This window comes from Coturnix japonica, chromosome 5, assembly GCF_001577835.2.
Source record: "Coturnix japonica isolate 7356 chromosome 5, Coturnix japonica 2.1, whole genome shotgun sequence".
NCBI classification, from domain to species: Eukaryota; Metazoa; Chordata; class Aves; order Galliformes; family Phasianidae; genus Coturnix; species Coturnix japonica.
This window is the reverse complement of record NC_029520.1, coordinates 8,053,104-8,074,459: the sequence shown is the minus strand read 5'-3', so window position 1 is coordinate 8,074,459 and position 21,356 is coordinate 8,053,104. Positions and strand designations below refer to the sequence as shown.

Here is a 21,356-nt window from a genome sequence, read left to right as displayed (position 1 = left end):
CTCACCAAGAGCTGGGTGAATAAATACTGCTTTAATCTGCAGTAGCAGATATTGAATTTACATTCTCAATCTGAAGTTTGAGTATATTCTTACAATATCAATGAATCTCAGAGAAAATTTAAAGCTTACATAGCTTAAAATGCTAAATGTTGAAAAACCTCAAATTAAACTTCTAACCACAAATAAAGCAAACTTCTCTAGCTCTCCAGCTAAGTATGGGGAGTCCATACAGAGCTATAATTAGAAAATCATTTTTAATTCCACATCATCATTACAAAGGACAGCAAAGCAGTAACATGTCAGCAACATACTTCCAAATAATGAAATTAATTTAAAAAATGATAATAGCCATACCTATCTCCTGCAGTAAGAGCTGCTAATTTTTCTTCACCAGCCTGAGGCTCTGAATCATCATCAAGAATTCTTTGTATCTGCTGTTCAATCTCTCGAGGTTTCAACAGTCTACCATCGTGGTACAGCCACACTTTGAAGTAACGGCCCTTGTGATAGACAACAATGTGTTTGCTGTCTTTCACATGCTGGATAGTATCTAGAATTTCAAATTGCTTTTATGAACACAAAGCTGAAGTCTCAAAATACTAATAGTACACTATATAACATCAAGTGCCTACTGCATGTACTATCAATTAGCCACAGCTCATTTAAATGAGTTTAGCCCCACTTGGTTTACAAACAGAAGGTCAACTGGCCTAAATTTATGACACGAAGGCTTTGTGTCAAATACCCGGAAAAGCTTTCTAAGCAGCTAGGTAAACTCCTCATAAGATAGAAACCAATCATTCAGTTCTTTTGCTGTTCCAAGAACTGCTGACATTCTTATAAATCTGAGGAAATCACCTGATGAGGCAGTGAAGAAATAGACATTCTAAACATCTAACATACATTATTCTGAGAAACATAGTACCAGGAAAGAGGAGTGACAAGCAAATATACCTTGAACAAGATCACCATATTCATTAAGCCTCAACGCAACTCTTCAACATGGCAGGTACTAAGACTCATATCAGTAAAAATGAATTATAGGAGAAGCAGCTGGAAAATCTGGAATATCAACCCAGACAGGGGGATGGGAAGGCATCTCGAAGTACCCTGTCCATGGCAGGGGCTGGAACTATATGATCTTTAATAGCTCTTCAAACTCAAACCATTCTATGACTTCACGACACTGAACAACAACACTGTCAATTGGAAAGAGCAATCCAACCCTAACATGGATATGTAAAAGGATCCTTGCTATGCCAGAAAAGGCATTAAAAATAAGGAAATGAAATTACCCTGTAGTTATATGACTAGCTTCAACTAGCAACTGAAAGGACTGAGAGGTATGACATACCCTACTTTTCTATCTATAGGTATTATTAACGAATGCATGCATCTGCCTTCAAGATGTAACTTACTCCTGTTGTCTGAATTGAAAGCATATCTACATTTACAGTGACAATATACAGTTGAACTATGACTTATAGATACAATTATTCTTTGGGCAGAGCCATCATGACTGCTTGTGAGTTTGTAAGCACAGTCTTAGTGCCCCATAGAAGCTGCTGGAACAGATTCACACAAAAATAACCCTGTTGTACTTAAACAGGTACCTCCCTCTATTCAGATGTAAAAAAAGTTTCTCAGAACTTAGAACGATCAATTCATTGCTGGAAGCTAGAGCAGAAGCTAATTAAAAAAGCATACATTTCCTTAATGTGTTACAGAGAAAGATTTAGTCACTGTCCTTCCTACAGCCGATTCATTTATCTGGTATCTTACAGTGTATACAAAGCAGATAACACCAGCACTGAAAAGTCGGCCAGAACGAAGATTGTACCTGCCTTTAACCTAGACAAGCAACAGTGTTGAACATGCACTCATACTGAGAAGAATACATTAGGATGCTGCTGTAAGCAATAAACTGAAAGGAAAAAAATAAAATAAAAATCAATACAGGACAAATTTTAAAGTGTCTCAGATGAGAAAACTTAATCTTCACAAAGCAAAACCACGTGTATCAAAAGAAACCGGAAAGAGTAGAACAGGAAAAAAAAAAAAGTAAAGGTTATGTATGAATTAAAAGCATAGGGCAGACAATTTCCTCAAGTCAGCTTTTAATTAAAGAGGCAAATGCTGAAGGGAAGTTTCAAAGTTATTCTAAACAGAAAAAACTATCTATGTGCTCTATGACAATCCATTACTTCCTGAGAAACAGCATATTGGTGCCCCAGTGTCTTTCAACCCCTTAGCTGGGAAAAAAGGATTCCAGCAGAAAATATCCCTAGCATAGTGAATTCCATTAAGACGTCCTTTTCTCCTTGGATTGCTCTGCTTACCTGATTCTTCTCCTGGGATGCGGGAGGTATTAAACATCCGCTCCCACTGAGCTGAGCAAAGTGGAACAGTAGATCCCATCAGAAGAATCTGTACAAAACATGGAGATTAAATTCCAATTTAGCATATACCGTTAGTAAACTAAAAAGGAAAAAAAACCCAACAGTCTGGTTAAACAGAGGCTGCAGAACAATAATATTTCTTATGCATCACTTTATTTTTCCTGTTCCTTGTCTTCCCTTGAACTACACATGGAAGATTTCAATAACATTCCAGCAGCTGCATTTTTTTCCTCTTATCAAAGCTCACCCTTCAGGAGCAAGCACTGAAGACAGCTTGCATCAGAAATCCAATGCGCTCTATGGTCAATCTGGGTTGCCCCTTGATTTCTTCTTATGATTCTGGTTCATCTACCATAACACCAAGAAAGTACACAACTCTCCTCCTACCCTTTCTTATCTACTTTGGCTCCCTTCCTTGTATAAAAGCCCAAATATTCAAAGATCTGCATAGTGAAGCCAGTGTGCACGAGAAATCACAACGGCAAGTATGACGACAACCTTTGCTTCCAACAGAAACAGCTACTCAACTGCACCCTTCCAATGGTAACCTTTGTTTTCAAGCAGACTTTCTTACAACCACTATGTCTAATTCAGGACATGAATTCCTCTGAAGTCCAGATGTTTTTAATGCAGTGTTCTGCCTGAAAAATATGATTTCTTAGACATGCTATATATGTGCTCCAATTATCTGGGTAACATCCAAACAAACAGAACAGTAGAAAGACTTCACTGGGACACCTGCTTTGAAGAAAAGCTACCATTTAGTAAACATTTCTTAGTGTTTCTTTCTCTGGCACTAGGAAAAAAAATGGTATCCACTGAATTATCACAGACTAAGTATATGGGCTGGGGATTATCATGTTTACTTGAATAAAATATGAAATTGAAACAAAATCCGGTATTCAAACAATATCTGCTTGAAAGACACTTAAGTTTTCTGGAAATGCAGTGTCCTGAGGAAGTGTGAAGTCACACACTTAGTGTAAATCAAGTGTTTCTAAATACTGCACTTTTTGTTTTCCACTTTGATGCATTAGGTAAATAAATTCACTGCATTTGGTAGATTCACTAAGCAAAGCAACCATAAGAAGAAATCACAAAGAACAGCACGAAAATATAGCAAGCAGTACACACCCAAATGTAGTTTATAGTTCAGCATACAGCTTATTTCATATGCTACTCAATTTTCCTGTTGGGATTTTCAGAACTCAGTGATTCAAAAGTACCATGACATGCTCGGTATGTATCAATACTTTGTTAGGTGGCATACTTAGCATATGCAACCATAAGACCTTATTTCTCTTTTGGGCAAATAGATAAGTCAGTTTCAGGCTCTACAATTAGCTGGTGTAACAGAAGCTTGTATCTGATAGTCAGTAGTTTGTGCACATGTGCAATTCAAGTGATAACAAAGATGTCTGAGATCACAAATGTAGATGCATCTCACATATGGTTCTGGCACAACACATTCCTCTCCTGCTCTAAAAGTTGATCAACTTCTTACAAACTGTGGTGGAAAAGATCAAAAGCTATTTAAACCGATATACATACTGGCTTGATTTCTTGTCTGTCCAGTTTTTTCCGATAGAGCAGGATGGCATGGATAACATTACCAGCTCTAGCTGCCTGTATGGTCGTGGGAAATAAATAAAGGAAGTCCTGCAAAGTACATAAGAATCTTAAGTTAGCTACTACCATAGTACACTGAAAAATACACAGTACTACTGTTTTTTTGTTTTGTTTTCAATTTTTTTTTAAAGCTATATTCTGGTCAATAAAGTCAAGTCTTAAAATACATGAAGCACACTAGTACAGTGAGTTGACGACTTCAATTCCATTTCTTCAATAGCCACAATTTCCTCCTACAGCAACAGTTTGAAAACCTACAGCATAGCTGTTAGTCATCCCATATAACGCTACCGAAAACTTGAATTCAAAACCACAATATTTCCTACTTATGTTTTTAACCTCAGGGTCTTTCACAATTTTACTTCCTGTACAGGCATTTACAAATACCAAAGCACACAACCGTGCTATGCATTGGTTTTTTTTCCCCCCACATTAACCTTTTAAAGATTGCTTGTTACAGTAAATACAAAACTGTAACAGAAGCCATTGCTTTACAAGTCTGCCTGACTGTGCTATGTGCTAATATTATTATGTAGATAGCGCTCTATAAGACACTTGTTACAGATTATACTCAAGAAAGAGAAGAGAAAGCCATATACTCAGTGGCAGTGGAGATCTAAAAAGGTATTATATTAAAGAAAAATAAATTAAGACCCATGGCAGAAGTTTTACAATGCTGCTTTGAACCATAAGTCCTTTATAGCATTTACCTACCATTGCAAAATAGTTACTGTTAACCATTATTGGTCCACGCCCTCTAAGGTAGATGTATTCTTCCCACCAATCACTCACCTGTAGGATGAAAAAAAAGTGAATAAAAGTTCATTATTCCTATATATAGAAATAATATTTGATGCCTGCTGTGTTGATAATTCCACAATACAACGCTCCATACAACAGTGAGAAAACAGACAGCTTGCCCTTACACTTAGAAACATACAAAAAGACAATAATCTTCCATTGACTTCCGTTAATATTGAAGGAAAACAATACACACAAAAAAAGTGAGGTAATTCTAGTAATAGTACATTTCTGAAGAAGTTTTCATCTTCATTTAACATTTAAAATGCATCAGAAGTCCCAAATGCTGGGGTAACCTGAGAGAACTACAGTTAACGTGTAGAGATACATTTTAGTTACTACATAAGAAAGCACAAGGGCAGCATTGGGGCTGTTCAGTTTGAAGAAGAAAAGGCTCTGAGAACTTATTGCAACCTTCCAGTACCCAAAGGGAGCCAAAGGAAAGTTGGAGAGGGACTTTGTAAAAAGGCATAAAAAGTTAGAACCAGGTTCTATCTTTTAACCTAAAAGAGAGGAGATTTTGAATAGATACATGAGGAAGAAATTCATTATGAGGGCAGTGAGGCACTGGAACAAGCTTCCCAGAGAAGTTGTGGATGCCTCATAGTTGGTAACTGCCTGCTGCAGGGGAGTTGAAAATAGGTGATGTCCTCATTAAGGTTCTTACTAACCCGTCCCATTCTATGATTCTAATTGCATTACACGGTTCTCACTATAGTACTGATGTTGGGATTTTCTTTTCGGTGAAAAACATTTGTTACAATTATTTATTTCCCTTCCTTTTGCTTTATCAGTTCTACACAAAAAAGTTTTCCTAAAGCACTCTTCTATCTAAACTACCTGGACAGCAACATTCAGGGTTTAATCACAAATCTTAACAAGCATAAATAGGCTTAGAGCAGTCATACTAACTATATCACTGGCTCCAGAATAACAAACACAGAACTGAACAAAGATGTGCTCTTCAAAGTTCCATTTACCAAACTTTCTTTTTTCAAAATCCCACATCAACTTATTTCTGTGCAAAGCAAGAGGCCTCCAATGCACTTTGCATAAGTTTCAATTCCATTCCGCTCCATTTGAGACAGAATGAACGTTAAGCCAAGAATACAACAAGGAACAAATGAAATTACATCTGTTGAATATATAAGTTATCTGTCGATTTACTCACATAGTTTGTGGCCCACCATGATTTTAGCTTTAAGTACCACTGAAGCCTCGGTCCTAAGTTAAATGCAAAGTCTTTGGCAAGACCATCCATTCTTTTGAACTCTTCATCATTCATAAGCGGCCGGACTGATTCCAGATACTAGAATACAGGAAGAGAATCAGCATCAGTGCAGTAACAGATGTGTACCTTCTTATCACTTCAACGAAAAGTATTTCAAAAGTAGAGAGAGTGTTCAGATTCCATTCGTAAGGCTGCAAAGTGCTGCGTTGTTAAAACCCTTCTGAACATTTGCCCGCGAACTATAACAATGAGACCTTTTCCTGAATTTTGCTAACAAATCATACGTGGTTTCTAAAGACACATTCTTCTCTCACTGAAAGCCCTGTATATCATACTTCATTGGAAAGTGTTACATCAGACACCATATCGCCCAACATGAAGCAAGTCAGCTTCAAACTGACATCGGTTTCAGCGGTTTGTCTTAGCCCTTAATTTCTACATGTTCAGTTTTAACACATAGATAATATTGATACCACCACATCTTGATTTTAAGACATGACAAAAACAAGAACAAAACACTCTGACATGAATACAAAGGCATCTAAATATGGATTCAACGTTACCAAAGATAATGAATTGAATTCCACATACCCTGTTAACTGTATCTTTAACAGCTGGAACTGGCAATCGTGGTAAAGATGTCTGGAAACTGTACAACATGGGCTTGCGTCCCGAGAAGAGTTTTACAAGAGTCTGCAGAGAAACAAAATCAAAACATATACTTCAATTTATTATGTACTACAAAGGAAAATGACAGAGTAATAAGGAATAACGTAAGCGGGAGTTCCTTTCATCACTAAGTAATACTAGACTAAATTTAGCCAACTATTACATTTATCATTGTTTGACAAAGGTAAAAAGGCAATGGCAAACTATCTTCCAAAGTAAACTACACATCATTTGAAGAAAAAGAGCATCATGGAGACTTCCTGACTTCCCAAACAATCTTCTGGTCATAAGGCAATATTGTTCACATAAGACACACCTTGACCCCAGTAGAAAATAGAGGCAGGCAGTTAGTGCACTTCCTCATTCATTTTCCTCTATAAAAATTAAAAAACAAACATACCCATTGATATTTTACTTATAAAATAGGCAATAGGAAGACCCACCTCAATTGTATTTCAAAACAGGAATCATTCAGTCAAGCATCCCACATAACCATAGCCATCAATAACAGTTATGCTTTGGGATCATGTTTAGATAGTTTTCAAAGCTATAGCTCAACATCAATGGCACAAAGGCAGACTTACAGGGAGTTTCTTTAAGAACAAGTTTGTTCCAGATAATCAACCGCATGATTTGAACACATCTAGTCGCACAAGCATGCCAGTGTTATACACAGTCCTTGTGTTATCAACAACCAATAAACAAACAAAAAAATAATGAAAGACAGCAATTGCGGACTTAGTTTCAAATTTTATAGCATCCCAGATTCTCCACAAGACTGAAGACAGAAATGCTGCTTCTGTCTCTGAACACCTCTCAGTTGTCACATACAATCATAGAATCATAGAATTACTCAGGTTGGAAAAGACCTCAAAGATCATGAAGTCCAACCGCAGCCTAACCATAGTACCCTACACTCCGCTAAATCCTATCTCTGAGCACCACATCCAAACGGCTCTTAAATACATCCAGGGATGGTGACTCAACCACCTCCCTGGGGAGCCTATTCCAGTGTTTAACTACCCTTTCTGTAAAGAAGCGTTTCCTAATGTCCAGCCTAAATGCACTAAGCTGAAACTCGCAACCAGGCGAGTTCTGGACTATACATGGAAGGATGTTGATATACACCACCCCATTTGGGCATGAAAGTAAAATCAAGCATTAAACCAACAATTCAGTTATTATGAAGTACAGTCTTGGCTCAACATCCTATACAGTGCATTGTATAAAGTTCAGTATACTATGTTCCAATAGGCTGAAGACAGAAGAAAACTGAGGATGTCCTTTCACTACTGAATTGTTAATACTTACCCTCTTCAACCCAATTATGAACATCTGAAAACGCTACTTATGAAAATAGTCTCTTCCCTCTCCATTTCCTTGGTCAGCACAGCTAAAGGAGGTCATTTCAGGTAGAAAAGCCATTAACAATTGCAGAGTGCTATTAGTAGAAGAGACCTCCCCGCAGCAGTGATCTGCTAGATGCACCAGGGTGATCAGCCCAATGGAATCTGGTTGTGCTTTATGGATAAAACAAATTTAAAGCCAGGTGAGAAAAACACCATAGCTTATCATAAGAAAATCTACTTCCCATGCTTGGAGACTATTTTATTCCAGAACTCTTTAGCCAGGCAAGGACAACATTTTCTTCAGAGTACCTGTTCAACTCACAAATACAACAATCACACTCAACTACAAGTTTACTTAAGAATTTGAGACCACTGAAGTGATCTGACGGACACACATCCTTCACTACTTCTCTGATTCCACATCCTAATACCCATCAGGAAACACAGCTGAATTCACAGTGCAGATTTTCTATCTGCAAGACTATTTGAACAAAGGAGAAATATTGTAAGTATATTGTTATGCTGTTAATCAGCATGAAAATCAGCTGGGGAAAAAAACAACACCACATGCACAGGATCCCTCCTGGATAACAAAGGTTTAGAAAGCCAAGGTGCTGTTTATAGGGAAACCAGTCTTCTTTTTTGTTGAAACTACCTAAAAAAAAGCAAGGGACGAAATAAAGCATCATATTAAGCAGAGATGAGATACTGTTGGGCATACCTGTATAGTGGTCTGTTTTTAAACCACATGTAATACACAGCAAAATAAAACAAATATGCACAGCATATCGTATACTGAAATATATAAACAATATGCAAAAGAGCGTGGTAAGTAGCACTACAGTTCATACTGTTTAAGGCTAGCGTTATATATATTATATAAGCCAAGATTAACAGCCTTAACACATCTGTTTGGTAGGACATGCTGAAAATCCAGACAGAGAGCTTCAAGCAATTGACAGAAAGCCTTACCATTCAGAGCCTGTACTGTACAAATTCAAGTCATGAGGCTCTTGACACTGCTTCCAGGAGAAACTATTGATTAGAAATTTCATTTGCAGCAAACTAATATTAAACTGTAATATATATTCTGTATACCTGGTGTTGAACAGCTTCCATAATATATCATTACATGGAAAACACACCTCTTGATTTTTTTTAAGGCTGTGGAAACTAATTTTTATCTTAGAAAGGCACTTGAACTCCACATCAACAACAGAAAGAGTTAAAACAACTGAGCCTGAATAATAAAAACCCACTCCACCTTTCGCAGCACCTATACATACCTTCCCTACACCTACTACAGCCTTAAAGGGAGATGGCAGCCTCTTAAGTCCTTTTCCAGAGCATCTGAATTATCAAGAGAAGCCACATCATTCCAGTCTTATCTTTCAGAGTAAACTGTTTAACAAGCAACCCACCTCACGTGTTTTCACCACCTCTTTTTGGAGTGCTACCGCTAGGACTGTTTGAAGGAAGACACTGTTGTTTCCTTTAAATGTAAGGTTAAGTTTAGAATGGATGACCAAAAATACCAACATTTCCACTTAAAGAAAGAATTAGAGTAGTGCTTCGCGGTGAGAACAAGGTGGTTTTTTTTTGTTTCATAGTCTGAGCTTAAGCTGTGGTTGCACACAGGAAAGTAGGCATTTGAGTCACACAGTCCCAAGGTATCAAGAAATTTAGATGTTCTTAAAGTGTTCGCTTTTCCTTCCACGAGGCCACACTGAATAGTTCAACTACAGCATCAAAAGGATGATAGTAATTAGTAAAAATATCCAACAGCCCTTGTTCTCTGACACAGAAAACCCAAGCAAGACAGAAAAAAAACTACTGAAATATCTACTTTAAGGTTTTGAAAACAGACCACATATACACAGAGACAGAACAGAAAGACAAAACATCCTTACCATCCACAGCTTGGTGCCTGCAGAAGGCTTGCCATATTCAGCAAACATCCAGCCATGATAGGAAAGCAGCATTTTTAGGGAGTACCGCATTGTGACGATAAGGGCAACCCAAAGCCCTGTGCCAAAAAGTATTCCACTCACAATGTTCTGTGTTTGGTTTGACATATAGCCACTATTTAAAACAAAAGGCAGTATTAGTCAGTCAACACCAGTTTAAGTTTTAAGGAGAACTTAATATTGCAAACCTACATTCCGCGGTGCCAAAGGCAGGTGTTAAGCAAGTTTTATGCCCGTCTGCCCCTTCTTATTGAACTCATTTCTAAACATCCTCTGCTATGGCCAGAACAAAGGCGACAGAAGTTGCCAAATGCACTTCTCAAACATGTACACAACAATGCAGTAATACTGGTAAAACAACCTGCATGTTTTATAGCTTTACACACTAAGTCTTATGCTTACTTTATCACAAACATACTGTTCAAAGACTGGTACGCTTTAATAGGATTTAGATGAAAAGCAGTTAGACGTAAAACTGATTTGGTTTAGAGAACAGTAAGTTTTCAGACTACTTACGTTGTATCAAGGGTTCGGTTGATTTTAGCTATTATTCCTAAAGAAGGATCAATTTTGGCATACATTGTTGACATCACACCCACAACTACAATAAGCCAGCTAGAGGGGCTAGCAGGATAAACACCAGTGATAATTCCATTCTGGAAAGAAAAGCCTTCACATAATTTTTTCATACCAAAGCGGTTGACTTCATATTACCATGGAAAGAAACAAAAATCAACACATTTAAGTCATTTAATTTTAAACAAGATTATCTAGCATTTTCTTTCATGGATTTTAGCTAAGTTTGATTGCTACAGGAAATTCTCACAACCATACCAATAATTACTTCATAGATTACACAGCTTGTGCCACAAGTGGGTTATTAGGCCTCCCTAAACTAACACTGCCAAAGGATATTCTACTGAACAAGACACAGGAAATCGTCATTTAAACTGCCCTTCTCTAAATTTTAAGATGTTTCTATTAAGACTACTTCTCAAAAGTATGTTTTTCAAAGAGATACTGAAATTAACCTGTCGCTTACCTCATGTAATACTAATAGAGTAGATACCATTTACGATTCTATAAGCAAAATTAAAAAACCCACAAAAATCTGTATCGTATGCCTCTTTCATTCCTATCCATAATAAACATCAGAAACATTATTGCTTGGCATCATTTATCCAAGATCGACGCTCAGGTAACTTCCTTACTTGCTTACTTTCTATCCATCCCTTGTTAACTAAAATTCACACAAGTCATTCACTGCGAGGAACTTTATATGCCAAAGAGGCCTAAGTTTTGCTTAAACAAAACCTCCTCATATCTATGAGAACCTAAATTACCCCCAAGTTTGGTAGGCTTGACTGCTTTTAAGTACCTTGAATCTGATGAACTTTTTCTTCCATGAATGGACACCAGACAGGTAAATTTGTTTGAGAGCCTCATGGCTCATTCGCAAGTCAATCCCATCTGGAGTTACTGTAAATTGAAATGCCACTGCTTGATGAGCTTCTGCCATTATTGGAGAGAGTTCTGTTAAAATAAAAGAAAAAACAAGAATTAGACTCTGTACAAAGGTACTAGAATCTAGTCTGTTACAAAGCATAACATCATAATTCCAGAGGAGATTCAGGTTAGATTTCAGGAAATACTTCTCAGAGAGAGCGGTCAGGAATTGGAATGGACTGCCCAGGGAGGTGGTGGAGTCATCAGCTGTGGAGGTGATAAAGGAGAATGGTAAGATGTTGTACCGAGGGACATAGTTTAATGGGGAGCCATTGGTGATAGGTGGATGGTTGGACTGAATGGTCTCAGAGGACTTTTTCAACCTTGGTGATTCTACGATTCTATGACAATCAACACCATTTGAACCAGGGCAGCGCTGACATTTTCCTATAAGCACAGAACAACTGCTTTATGCCTTTTGCATTTCTTTTGCAAATCTCAAGTTCAGACTTCTTAATTAAAAATTAAGTTCCAGTTGACCTTTATCTCTTACTAAACCACATGCTAGAGCTAACAAGTACAGTTTAGCAAACCACTTCAAAAACAGTCTATTGTGACTTTAGTCCTGCTCCTCTTTCCTGTAAATATTCTACAATGTCAAAATCATCTGGAATGCAGGAGAGGGGATACAAACATTTGTGTATGAATATACAGTTAAGGAATGTAAACACTGCGAATGCTGCATTAACAGGACTAGGAAACAAATACACAATGTAGAAAGAGTATTAGGGAGAGATGAACAAGATAAATGCTGTTGCACAACATCTAGTAAGGTAATTGACCAACAGGTAGCGCGATATTTATGAAAGTACCTATCTCTAAAACAGCCTCTGATGATCAGCCTCTGCAAACAGAACTGCTCCTAGAACAGCTGATGGTCATGTAAAGACACCCCCCCCAGATCAGTCACTGCTCAGTGAGGCAGAGGCTCAAATATTGGTGTATCGGGCTTCTGAGCCTCCTGGAGAGTAGAGCAGCTGAAGCTCACAGTACCGTGATAGAACACAATTTCATTTATGCATGTACAGTGTTTCAGTAGGACAGCAAAGAAACAAAATTGGTTTTGAACAGAAGTTGCAAGACAAGCACTGCATGCCCTCCTTATAACAGCTGCAGTTTGTAGTACTCCATGACTCAGTCACTAACAACTGCTTATTTATAATGGCCTTGCTAAAGGCAAGTATCAGGAAGTCAAAGTCAATTGTGTACTCATTCATATGAGTTGCACACCATGAGCTCTACACTGAGACCAAAACTGCATGAGCAATAAAGCAGAGACAGGCAACAGTTAATACATGGTACACCCTGGGCTCAACAGGGTTTGCAAAAGCAAAGAGCAATTAAAGTATTCATCATAAGTCTAGTGCTGCTCAGACAGTTTAAAAAACAAAAATAAACCCAACCATATCCCTAAGTGGAAAATCAAGCTCCCGGATTTGTCTCAAGAAGGGCCAACTGACTCTGGTTCACTCCTGTTAGTCTACATTCTGGGATGCGAGTGCATCAGCACCAGGTCAGCTGCTTACCACTGCCCTTCAAGCCCCCTGTGGCTTCTCAGCCTGAGAATTTATGACCATCCTCCTCCTGCTTCTGAAGGGAAAGAATTTCAGGAAACCCTCCCTCTTAGGTACATGCGTTTGTATTGTCCAAGGTAAGAAAAGATTATAAATAGCATTAATCATAAACCGCCTCATATTTTACTAAATTTAGTTCAAGGGTCACGCTAAATTTAAATAAGCTTCAATAAGGAAAACATTCCCTACTGCCAAAGTACAAATGGAAGAACATTAAACCAGCAAGATCTAATCCTGAATCAAGTAACCGAGCACAGAAGACAAAGACAAGGTTAGTCAGAGAATTGCACTGCTTGATCCTGAAAGATAGGAAACCATCACACAGCTTGCTTCTTTTCATATCCTTTTCCTTTACTCAAGAAAAATAAATCCCTCAGACTACTGTTTGTTCTGAAATTATGATGGCTGAGCAGAAAAAGACTTCCTGGAGCGCCTTCCTTTGAACACTTCTTTTAGCTTGCACAGGCCAATTCAATCATAAGCTGCTGTACACTTCCCCTCCTTTGCATTCCTCCGCTGTCACGTGCTTGCTAACAAAGTAGGGAAAAGGGCACGAGCTGGAGGAGCATGCGCAGGACTTTTAATTTGACTTGCCAATGTTAGTAAGGCAGCGCCCACATCCCTCAGCTTGCTAACTCTGGAACAATAACTTCTCGTAACTCCGGGCGTTTTAGTCAGCAAATGCAGAATAACCTTTTCCAGCAGCGAGCCATAAACAAGAGCTAACCAAGCAGATTGGTAGACCTTACCGAAAGGAAAAGAGAGACATGAACACACATATGTTCGCCACCAGCCTTAAGTGGTTATTTTCAACCTTTGAGTGTTATTTTCGTAGCATTGACATACCCTCAAAACACACCCGCTCCTCACCAAAACCTAATGGTGTTAAAGGAGAATGCCGCCTGCTCCTTTTGCTTTTCTGGTTTCAGTTCAATTCAAACATGCCATATCAGCCACCAATGCTTCTCCTCCTCCCTTTTCATACCCCAGCTTGAGTCAATCAAAGCTTGCCACAATTTTCCTATTGTTACAAACAAAAGGCTGGAAGGTTGGAAGTAAGCTTTTCAGCTGGGAAAACACACATCAAGTCCTGATAGACCTCATGGTCCAAAAATGCTATGACTGAAAATCTGTACTGCTGTCTGCTACACACAGAGCCTCTTCATTGCGCTACTGCTGCACCTTTAGGACACTGACACTATGACTCCCACTGTAACTATTTAGCTACCGCTGCTGATAGACTCAGCGATTTCAGGGTGCAGACGCTAAGAGTCAATTTCATATTACAGCCTACACATTCTGTACCCACTGAAGGAGATGTGGGTCTTCTTATTTAAATGCAGTTTTCATATCCATCGTTCCTTTTCCTGCAGATGAAGCAAATTAACAAACACAGGGTAAAACAGAAATAAATCTTATTCACATGGCCCAGAACTGCCAAAATCTGGGTTAAACACTTAATTCCATGCCTCTCTCTTGCAAGCAAGCGCAACAAATCAGCCCAAAGCTCTCTTCATGATATTTTGACATCTATTTGTATATAGCTTTTCTATGTGGAGCGCACATCTGTCAGTAATCAAACTGGGCTTACAAAGCAAATCCCTCCAATTATTCTGCTCTGACTATCAATCATTGAGAATTTTCTGGGAAGAGCAGTAACTGCTACATTGTTTTACTGAGAACATCCCCACATAGGACCCCACACCAGGTTTAATGCTGCTGGAGCTCTCAGACAGACATCTCTGGCACCCTGACCACAGATTGCTCCCTGGTGGTGTGTAGGCTGGAAGCACTAAACATCTCCGTGCTCAGAGCTAAAATATGCTGCCAGATTCAGAATCCTAGAACAGCCTGGGTTGAAAAGGACCACAATGATCATTGAATTTCAACCCCCTGCTATGTGCAGGGTCATCAACCACCAAACAAGGCTGCCCAGAGCCACATCCAGCCTGGCCTTGAATGCCTCCAGGGATGGGGCATCCACAGCCTCCTTGGGTGACCTGTTCTAGTGCTTACAACCTGTTTCAGTGCTTACAAACACTTGGAACGCTTATAGCCTCACGCAGGTGCACACATCTCATCTAAGGAATAAAACAATTAAACTTTCCTTCAGGAGATGAGCTTGCTACAGTCTTTGGAAGAAATGGTTATCCCCCCAAAAATTAATTTGTTACCTACTGTGTCATTTTAATATAGATCACCAAATTCCATGTCCAAAGACAGACATAATCAAAAAAGGATCTGTATGAAAACACTAGGGACATCATACCAGGTACTAAACTAAAAGCAAGACAGTTCCCAACACTGAGGTGTCTAAGCGTGGAGACCAGTTGGAAAGCCAGTCTGCAGCAAGTTGCACAGCAGCCAGCAAGGTGTCCTTCAAGCAAAGGCTAACAGAGCCATGAGGTGCTTTAGGAGTAGTACTGCTAAGAAATCAGGTAAGGTGAGTCTTCACCTCTCCTTAGCTCTGCTGAAGTCCCGTTCTGAGAACCACCTCCAGTTCTGGGCTTCCTAGTACAAGGGAGATGAAGCAACCAGAGAGTTCAGCGAGAAGCCATTAAGAGGATTAAGCACGTGGAACATCTCTCCTATGAGGAGAGGATGAAAGAGCTGGGACTGGATGGCCTGGAGAAAAGCAGGCTTGGGAGATCTTACCAACGTCTATAAATACCTGAAGGGAGAGTGCAAAGAGCATGGAACCAGAAGAAAACAAGCACTACCTACAGAGCAGAACAGAAAAAAATAACAGCAAAAACCAAGTCATTGTTGCCTTGATGATGTTTAGAAAGACTCCTCTGGATGGCCTGAGTGCAACACACAGCATTCAAACTCCAGCAGTCAGCATCTGTAGCATCCCATCTGCAGTAGGGCCTGCACCCAAGAGAACAAAACTCCCAATTCACCATTAGTGCCATTTATACTATACATAAATACAAAAGCTTCTCGAAAAGCAGAGTTTCAAATGGCGACCTAGCAGTGGAACCAGTCAAGCACTCCTGAAGAATTTTCTGCAACTGACAGAAGTGTACAATTAATCTGGAGGATGGAAAGTTGGATTCCACACAGGTATATTTGTATGAACTTAATAGATGGACGTAGGCATTTTAAACACTGCTATAGTGAGAGCGGGCTGGTTTAAAGGTAGCAGGCAGCTTTCTGGAGCTGACCTTAAGTGCTGTACCTTAAGTGCTAGTGATATGAATGGTGGCAAGGAATACCAGTTCCTAGTAGCAAAAAGTCCTTGAGACTTAACGTCACGTGTATACATAGGAAAAGAAAACAAGGACCATTCTTATCTACTTGAGGTCCTGTATTACCAATAACAAAAGCTGGGTCACTTCAGCGATGTGTTTTCATAGAGTTTGCTATAAGTGCAGAAGATTCAGTCACTGAAATGTACGCTCTACAGCAGTATCCAAGACTGACACAGTCGAAGTCACATCTGCTGTTATACGAGTGGTTCCTCACCACTACCTGACAACATCAGGGCAGGATTTTGGTAAGGCAGGCAGCTAACCAGAAGATGCCTAAAGCAGTTTTACAGGCATTTGGTGCTCCACTGATGAGCAGTGGAACAAAGCTAAAACTAAAGCTAAAGCATCCAATTTAACAGAATTTTAATTTTCCAAAGAAGGCTGCTATGCCCCTCAGAGAAAAATAACTTTTTGATCTCCGACTCTCTTCAGCAAGCACTATGAAATATGCAGCTGAAACATTTAATCATGACCAAAAAGGTGTTTGTTTGCTGGATATTCTACAGCTAATGCCACTTTCTTGTGGCCTTAGAGTTCTCAAAAAAGGTAACAAGATACCTCAGGAAGAGTAAAGAGCTTATTCATAAACCACGTGATATTTTGCAAGCAGCTGACTTCTGAACTTACTATACAGATTAACCAACACTGTTATTCAGTTAAGAATTTCTACTTCAAAATAGCTTGCTCATGTACAAACCTTCAATAATAACTAATCATGCCTGAGCAGCAGTTATCATTGGCTACTTTACATGCTCAAGTTTTACCAACAATGTCCTTCACAATTATTAATTATACTCCCACGAGTCTGCAGACACAAAACCATTAAGAGAAATCCAAGAGGAATAAAGCCAAGTTTTTTTTCTGTGCAATGAACAACCACGTGGGTTAAATTCAGCAGGTCTTCTCGAGAGAACATAATAACGGTGGTACAGAAATAAAACAGAAACCAAATGATGGCCCTCCTTTAAAACTTCTATTAAATGATAATGGACTGAATGCTACGTCAACCTGACAAGTACTCTCATGCCAGATTAGCTGTATCTGAAGGGAGCTAAAATCAGTTCAAGTCTCTCCAAAAGCAGAACATAATTATTTCCATGGTAGTTCTCTCAAAGGGTTACCAAAATAGGATTACTGGGCCAATTCAGTGATTGAGATGGCTTATGCAAAGCACTGAAAGAGATAGATTTACCTTCTTAAGGTAAATTTTAAGGGGTTTTTTAGTTGTGATTGCTGATCATTGGCTTCCATCACTCTTATCCTCCCGCATGGCTGAGGGCTACAGTCCCTCAAAATTACAAAGTCTGAAAGTCTGCACCGAAACAATGAGTAAATGCTGTGATTCAAGCCTGCATGGAGAACTGAGTGCATATATTTGCACAGCTACAGCAATACTGGGACCTACTACAAACCTCATGCGCAGCACAGTTTGAAATCAGAACAGTCAAGCATGCAGTAACTCACTGCCTGCACTGACAAAACTCTCAGCTTGTGCCCCATCCTCTGCATCTTTCAACATCACTTATGGGTGTAGATTAGATAACCTCCAAAGGCAACTTCTTTGGAATTTTGTCCCTATTTCCTTATTCCCTTCCCAAAGGCTGAAATGGGGTGGCAGACACACGTGGACGGATGATATGGAAACAGACAAACAGACCAAGGAATGAAATGCAAACATACCTGAACAGCTCTGTTTTCCTCAAAAAGGATTTTGTGATCTGCTTGCCCCTCAGAGGTCTTCTATCCCACAGACTCACTGCAGCTGGGATCTTGAGCAGGTCAGGACACACTCAGAGCCAGATTCATTCCAGTGCTGTTAGCTGCTAATAGCCATTAAACGATGGCAATGGCAAGCAGATAATTGTAGCTCTGAAACAGAAAGTCAAGAAAAACAGTTTGAACTTTGATTCACGAACAGTTTTCAGTGGCTGAGAGGGACTGGAACAAACTGGAAGCTCTCAAGTAAAACTGATGCCAAAGGAAAGTGCTGTCACAAAGAGTAGTTTGAAACTGTTTAACACTATGCTGCATGAATATACTGGATTATCTGTCTGCTTTTAGCAGGTCTAAGACAGTAAATAAGAGTTCACCCAGTACCCTACTACCCTCTTAGCTATTTCTGAAGCCGTTGTTGGCCTGCGCAACAAGCAAGGTGAACTCAGGGGCCAGACCCAAAGGCCAGACTCATCGTGTGGTTTAAGACAACCAAATGCAAGTTCTGTCCTGCAGGATTTAAGCTCCCATTAAACCCGACCTTGATCCCATTAAGATTTCTTGGAGACATGCTCACAGAACAGACTGCTTTCACCAGCACCTCCAGGAGAAAAGGCATGGGTAGATAGAAAGCTGCCTTCCCACCTGCAGAAACTGAATACAGTCAAGCAAAAAGCATAGAGAAGACCGGTTATAGCAGATGTGTTAATTACTAGGCTAACACTAATGAATTTTAATCCCTGCTGTTTATGGATCATACGGCCTCTTTCGTCTTCCTGAACATCACGCTGCTGTACTGGATGGTTCCATGATGTGTGCTCCACCAAAAACAAACACACAACAACAACACTGAACCGCCCCACAGCTGTAATCAAAACTATAACCATTACAATTGTTGCTCTTGACATTTTTTTTCTATGAGCAGTAGGACACACTGAACTGCTCCAAAACCATTTACATCAGTCTGGTCTTCACTGCAACACACATTAGAATGTACACATCCCAGCAAGCCATCTCTTCCGACCTCCTCAAAACTCACAGTCATCTGGCCAAGTAAGAGATGAACACAGAACAGCAAAACACTGCACAGCTATTGCCCTGTGCAGAAGCCTCCCACAGCCTCAAAAACAAACCTCTGGGGTCTGGGTATTTTATTTCTATTAAAACACACTGCCATCCAAGACATTATCTGGGCATTCAGACGGCTGCAGGATTTTTTCCACCTTGCCCTCCCTTTGCACTTAGTAGCTTGTGTGGTCATGCAAAGAGCTGTGCTTAACTTCCTGATGGTAGCAAATAGTTCTGGAACGGCTTCACTTTGAGCAGCCCTGCATTACATCCATCCCGCAGCACCTCTGCAGTCCTACAAGCTGCCCTCCATGCAGTGACTGAAGACAGATGGAATGAATTGCTCCCGATGATCATTCCAAGAGTGGAACAGTGCCCAGCCAGCTTGGAACGTCTTCTTAATATCTGAACCGACTGCTCCAATAACATTAACCCAGACACACGAGAGAGGAATGCTTTTTAGTCATGCGGATGCTGCTTTTCTGAGCAGGTGGAATTTGGGACCGCGTTACAGCAGGACAAAGGCTTTCAGACTGCGTTACAAAGGGAATGGCTTTGGAACATAGAAAGATGCACTGCGCTTTTATTGCAAACATAAGCTTCCACTTGAGTCACCTTCATAGAAGGTCTTCCAAAACTGCTCATGCAATCGCGCTCCGGTTGCAGCACTCCAACCGTGGGTGCATGCAGTGAATGTAAACACCCTCTCCGTCCCTCCCGTCACCCCGGACACGTGTTCATCGCTCGATCCCAGCTCAGCCCCGGGACGGACGGTGGATGCGAATGGACCGTGCGCGCTCCCGCGAGCCGGGCCCCGGTCGGGCGCGTCCCCGCGAGCCAGGCCCGCCCACGTGAGCGCAGTGGGGAAGTAGGGGAAAGGTCGCGCCGCCGCAGCGCACCACGGGCGGCTCCTGGGCGCTGCCAGAGCCGGATAGAAGTTACTAAAGAGAAGGAAGCGGCTCTATCTCAAAGGCAGCAGGAGAAAGCGACGTGCTCTGCCTGCTTAACGCTCGGGTTCCGGTACAGCTCGCAGTGCTACCACCCCTCGGCTGCTCAGCGTTAAGGCTTCCTCTGAAAATAAGCTCGTAACAGCCCGAAGCTCGGGAACAGCAGCTCTAAGAGCTCTTGGGAGCTTCGTGCTGAGCTCTTAGAGCTGCTGTTCCCGCAGTTGTGCCGGTAACGCAAAGCCACGCATCCCGATCCACATCCCTCACCTCCAGCGTTACACATCGCTCATCATTAATCAGCACCAAAGACTCGCTACGGCCACAACAGGAAAACCAGCGCTGTCAAAGCGCATCCGTAACGCTGGGTTGATAGTTCACCTCGGGCAGAGGACGCGACCTCACGGAGGATCCGGGCTGCGGGAGGGTCAGACGGGCAGCACAGCACAGTTAAAGGGAAAAAAAAGGGGGAAGAAAGGCAGCAGAGCCGCCCCGCTCACACCGCCAACCTCGAGAAAGGCGCTCCCTGCGGCAGTTCCGCCGGGCTATAAATAACGCCGCCGGCTCGATCCTCCCTCTGAACTTGAGAGCGGCGACGAGGCGGAGACGGAAGATGCGGCAAAAACCCGGCGGACCTTTAGCAACAAGTCCAGCGGGCTCCGCGTCCCCAAAGCACCGAACGAACGCCCCGACCCCACGCCCGCACGCCGCATGTAGGTCACGCACCGCCCGCCGCCCCGGGGCCCGCCAGGCCTCCGCCCGCCCGCTGTCAGAACGGCAGGTGCCGTCGCTCACCGGCTCCGGCTGTCGGCGGCCCCGACCCGGCCGAGCAGCAGCGACGCCGGCAGAACGCGAGTGGGAGCCGGGCCGCTCCCCGCGCACACCCCGCCGGAGCCGCGCTTGCCGCCCGGCCTCCCATTGGATGCGGGCGGCGGGGGGCGGGATCAGCGCCCGGGGATATGAAAGGGGACGGGGGGTGCTCCACGAGTGGGCGGGTGGAGGAGAGAAGGGAAGCGGGTGGTGATAGGCTGAATGGGGAACCTTGAGTGCTGTGATAGGTTGGGAGCGCTGAGTTGGGGCTATGGCGGCTCGTGGGGTCGGGACATGGCGTGGTGGCCACGGACTTGCAGGTCCCCGAGGAAAAACAGCTGGAATATGAGGTCTTAATCCCGTGGACGGATCCACCCAGCTGCCATTTCCATGTGCCTGAAGGCTCCAAAGCGCACAAACGTGATGAAACCCAGGTGTACTA

The 21,356-nt window shown here is 41.4% G+C and overlaps 1 protein-coding gene across 4 annotated transcripts in view; it reads right to left on the bottom strand.

Annotated features, from left to right (window-relative positions):
* Nucleotides 1-21,031, bottom strand: part of CPT1A (carnitine palmitoyltransferase 1A) — a 33,007-nt gene extending 11,976 nt beyond the window's left edge. The window contains exons 1-11 of one of the 4 annotated variants that reach the window (XM_015863642.2): nucleotides 20,900-21,031; nucleotides 18,060-18,248; nucleotides 11,424-11,578; nucleotides 10,562-10,701; nucleotides 9,989-10,160; nucleotides 6,652-6,753; nucleotides 6,001-6,138; nucleotides 4,743-4,820; nucleotides 3,951-4,058; nucleotides 2,340-2,427; nucleotides 355-550 (exon numbers count right to left, since the gene is read on the bottom strand). In XM_015863642.2, the coding sequence (XP_015719128.1) occupies nucleotides 355-550; nucleotides 2,340-2,427; nucleotides 3,951-4,058; nucleotides 4,743-4,820; nucleotides 6,001-6,138; nucleotides 6,652-6,753; nucleotides 9,989-10,160; nucleotides 10,562-10,701; nucleotides 11,424-11,564 (1,163 nt within the window). In that variant the 5' untranslated portion in view covers nucleotides 11,565-11,578; nucleotides 18,060-18,248; nucleotides 20,900-21,031. Of the gene's footprint in view, nucleotides 1-354; nucleotides 551-2,339; nucleotides 2,428-3,950; nucleotides 4,059-4,742; nucleotides 4,821-6,000; nucleotides 6,139-6,651; nucleotides 6,754-9,988; nucleotides 10,161-10,561; nucleotides 10,749-11,423; nucleotides 11,579-18,059; nucleotides 18,249-20,374; nucleotides 20,478-20,830; nucleotides 20,848-20,899 lie in introns of those variants that run through there. The other 3 variants (XM_015863644.2, XM_015863643.2, XM_015863645.2) reach the window with 3 other exon arrangements.
* Between the last annotated feature and the right edge of the window lie 325 nt (nucleotides 21,032-21,356).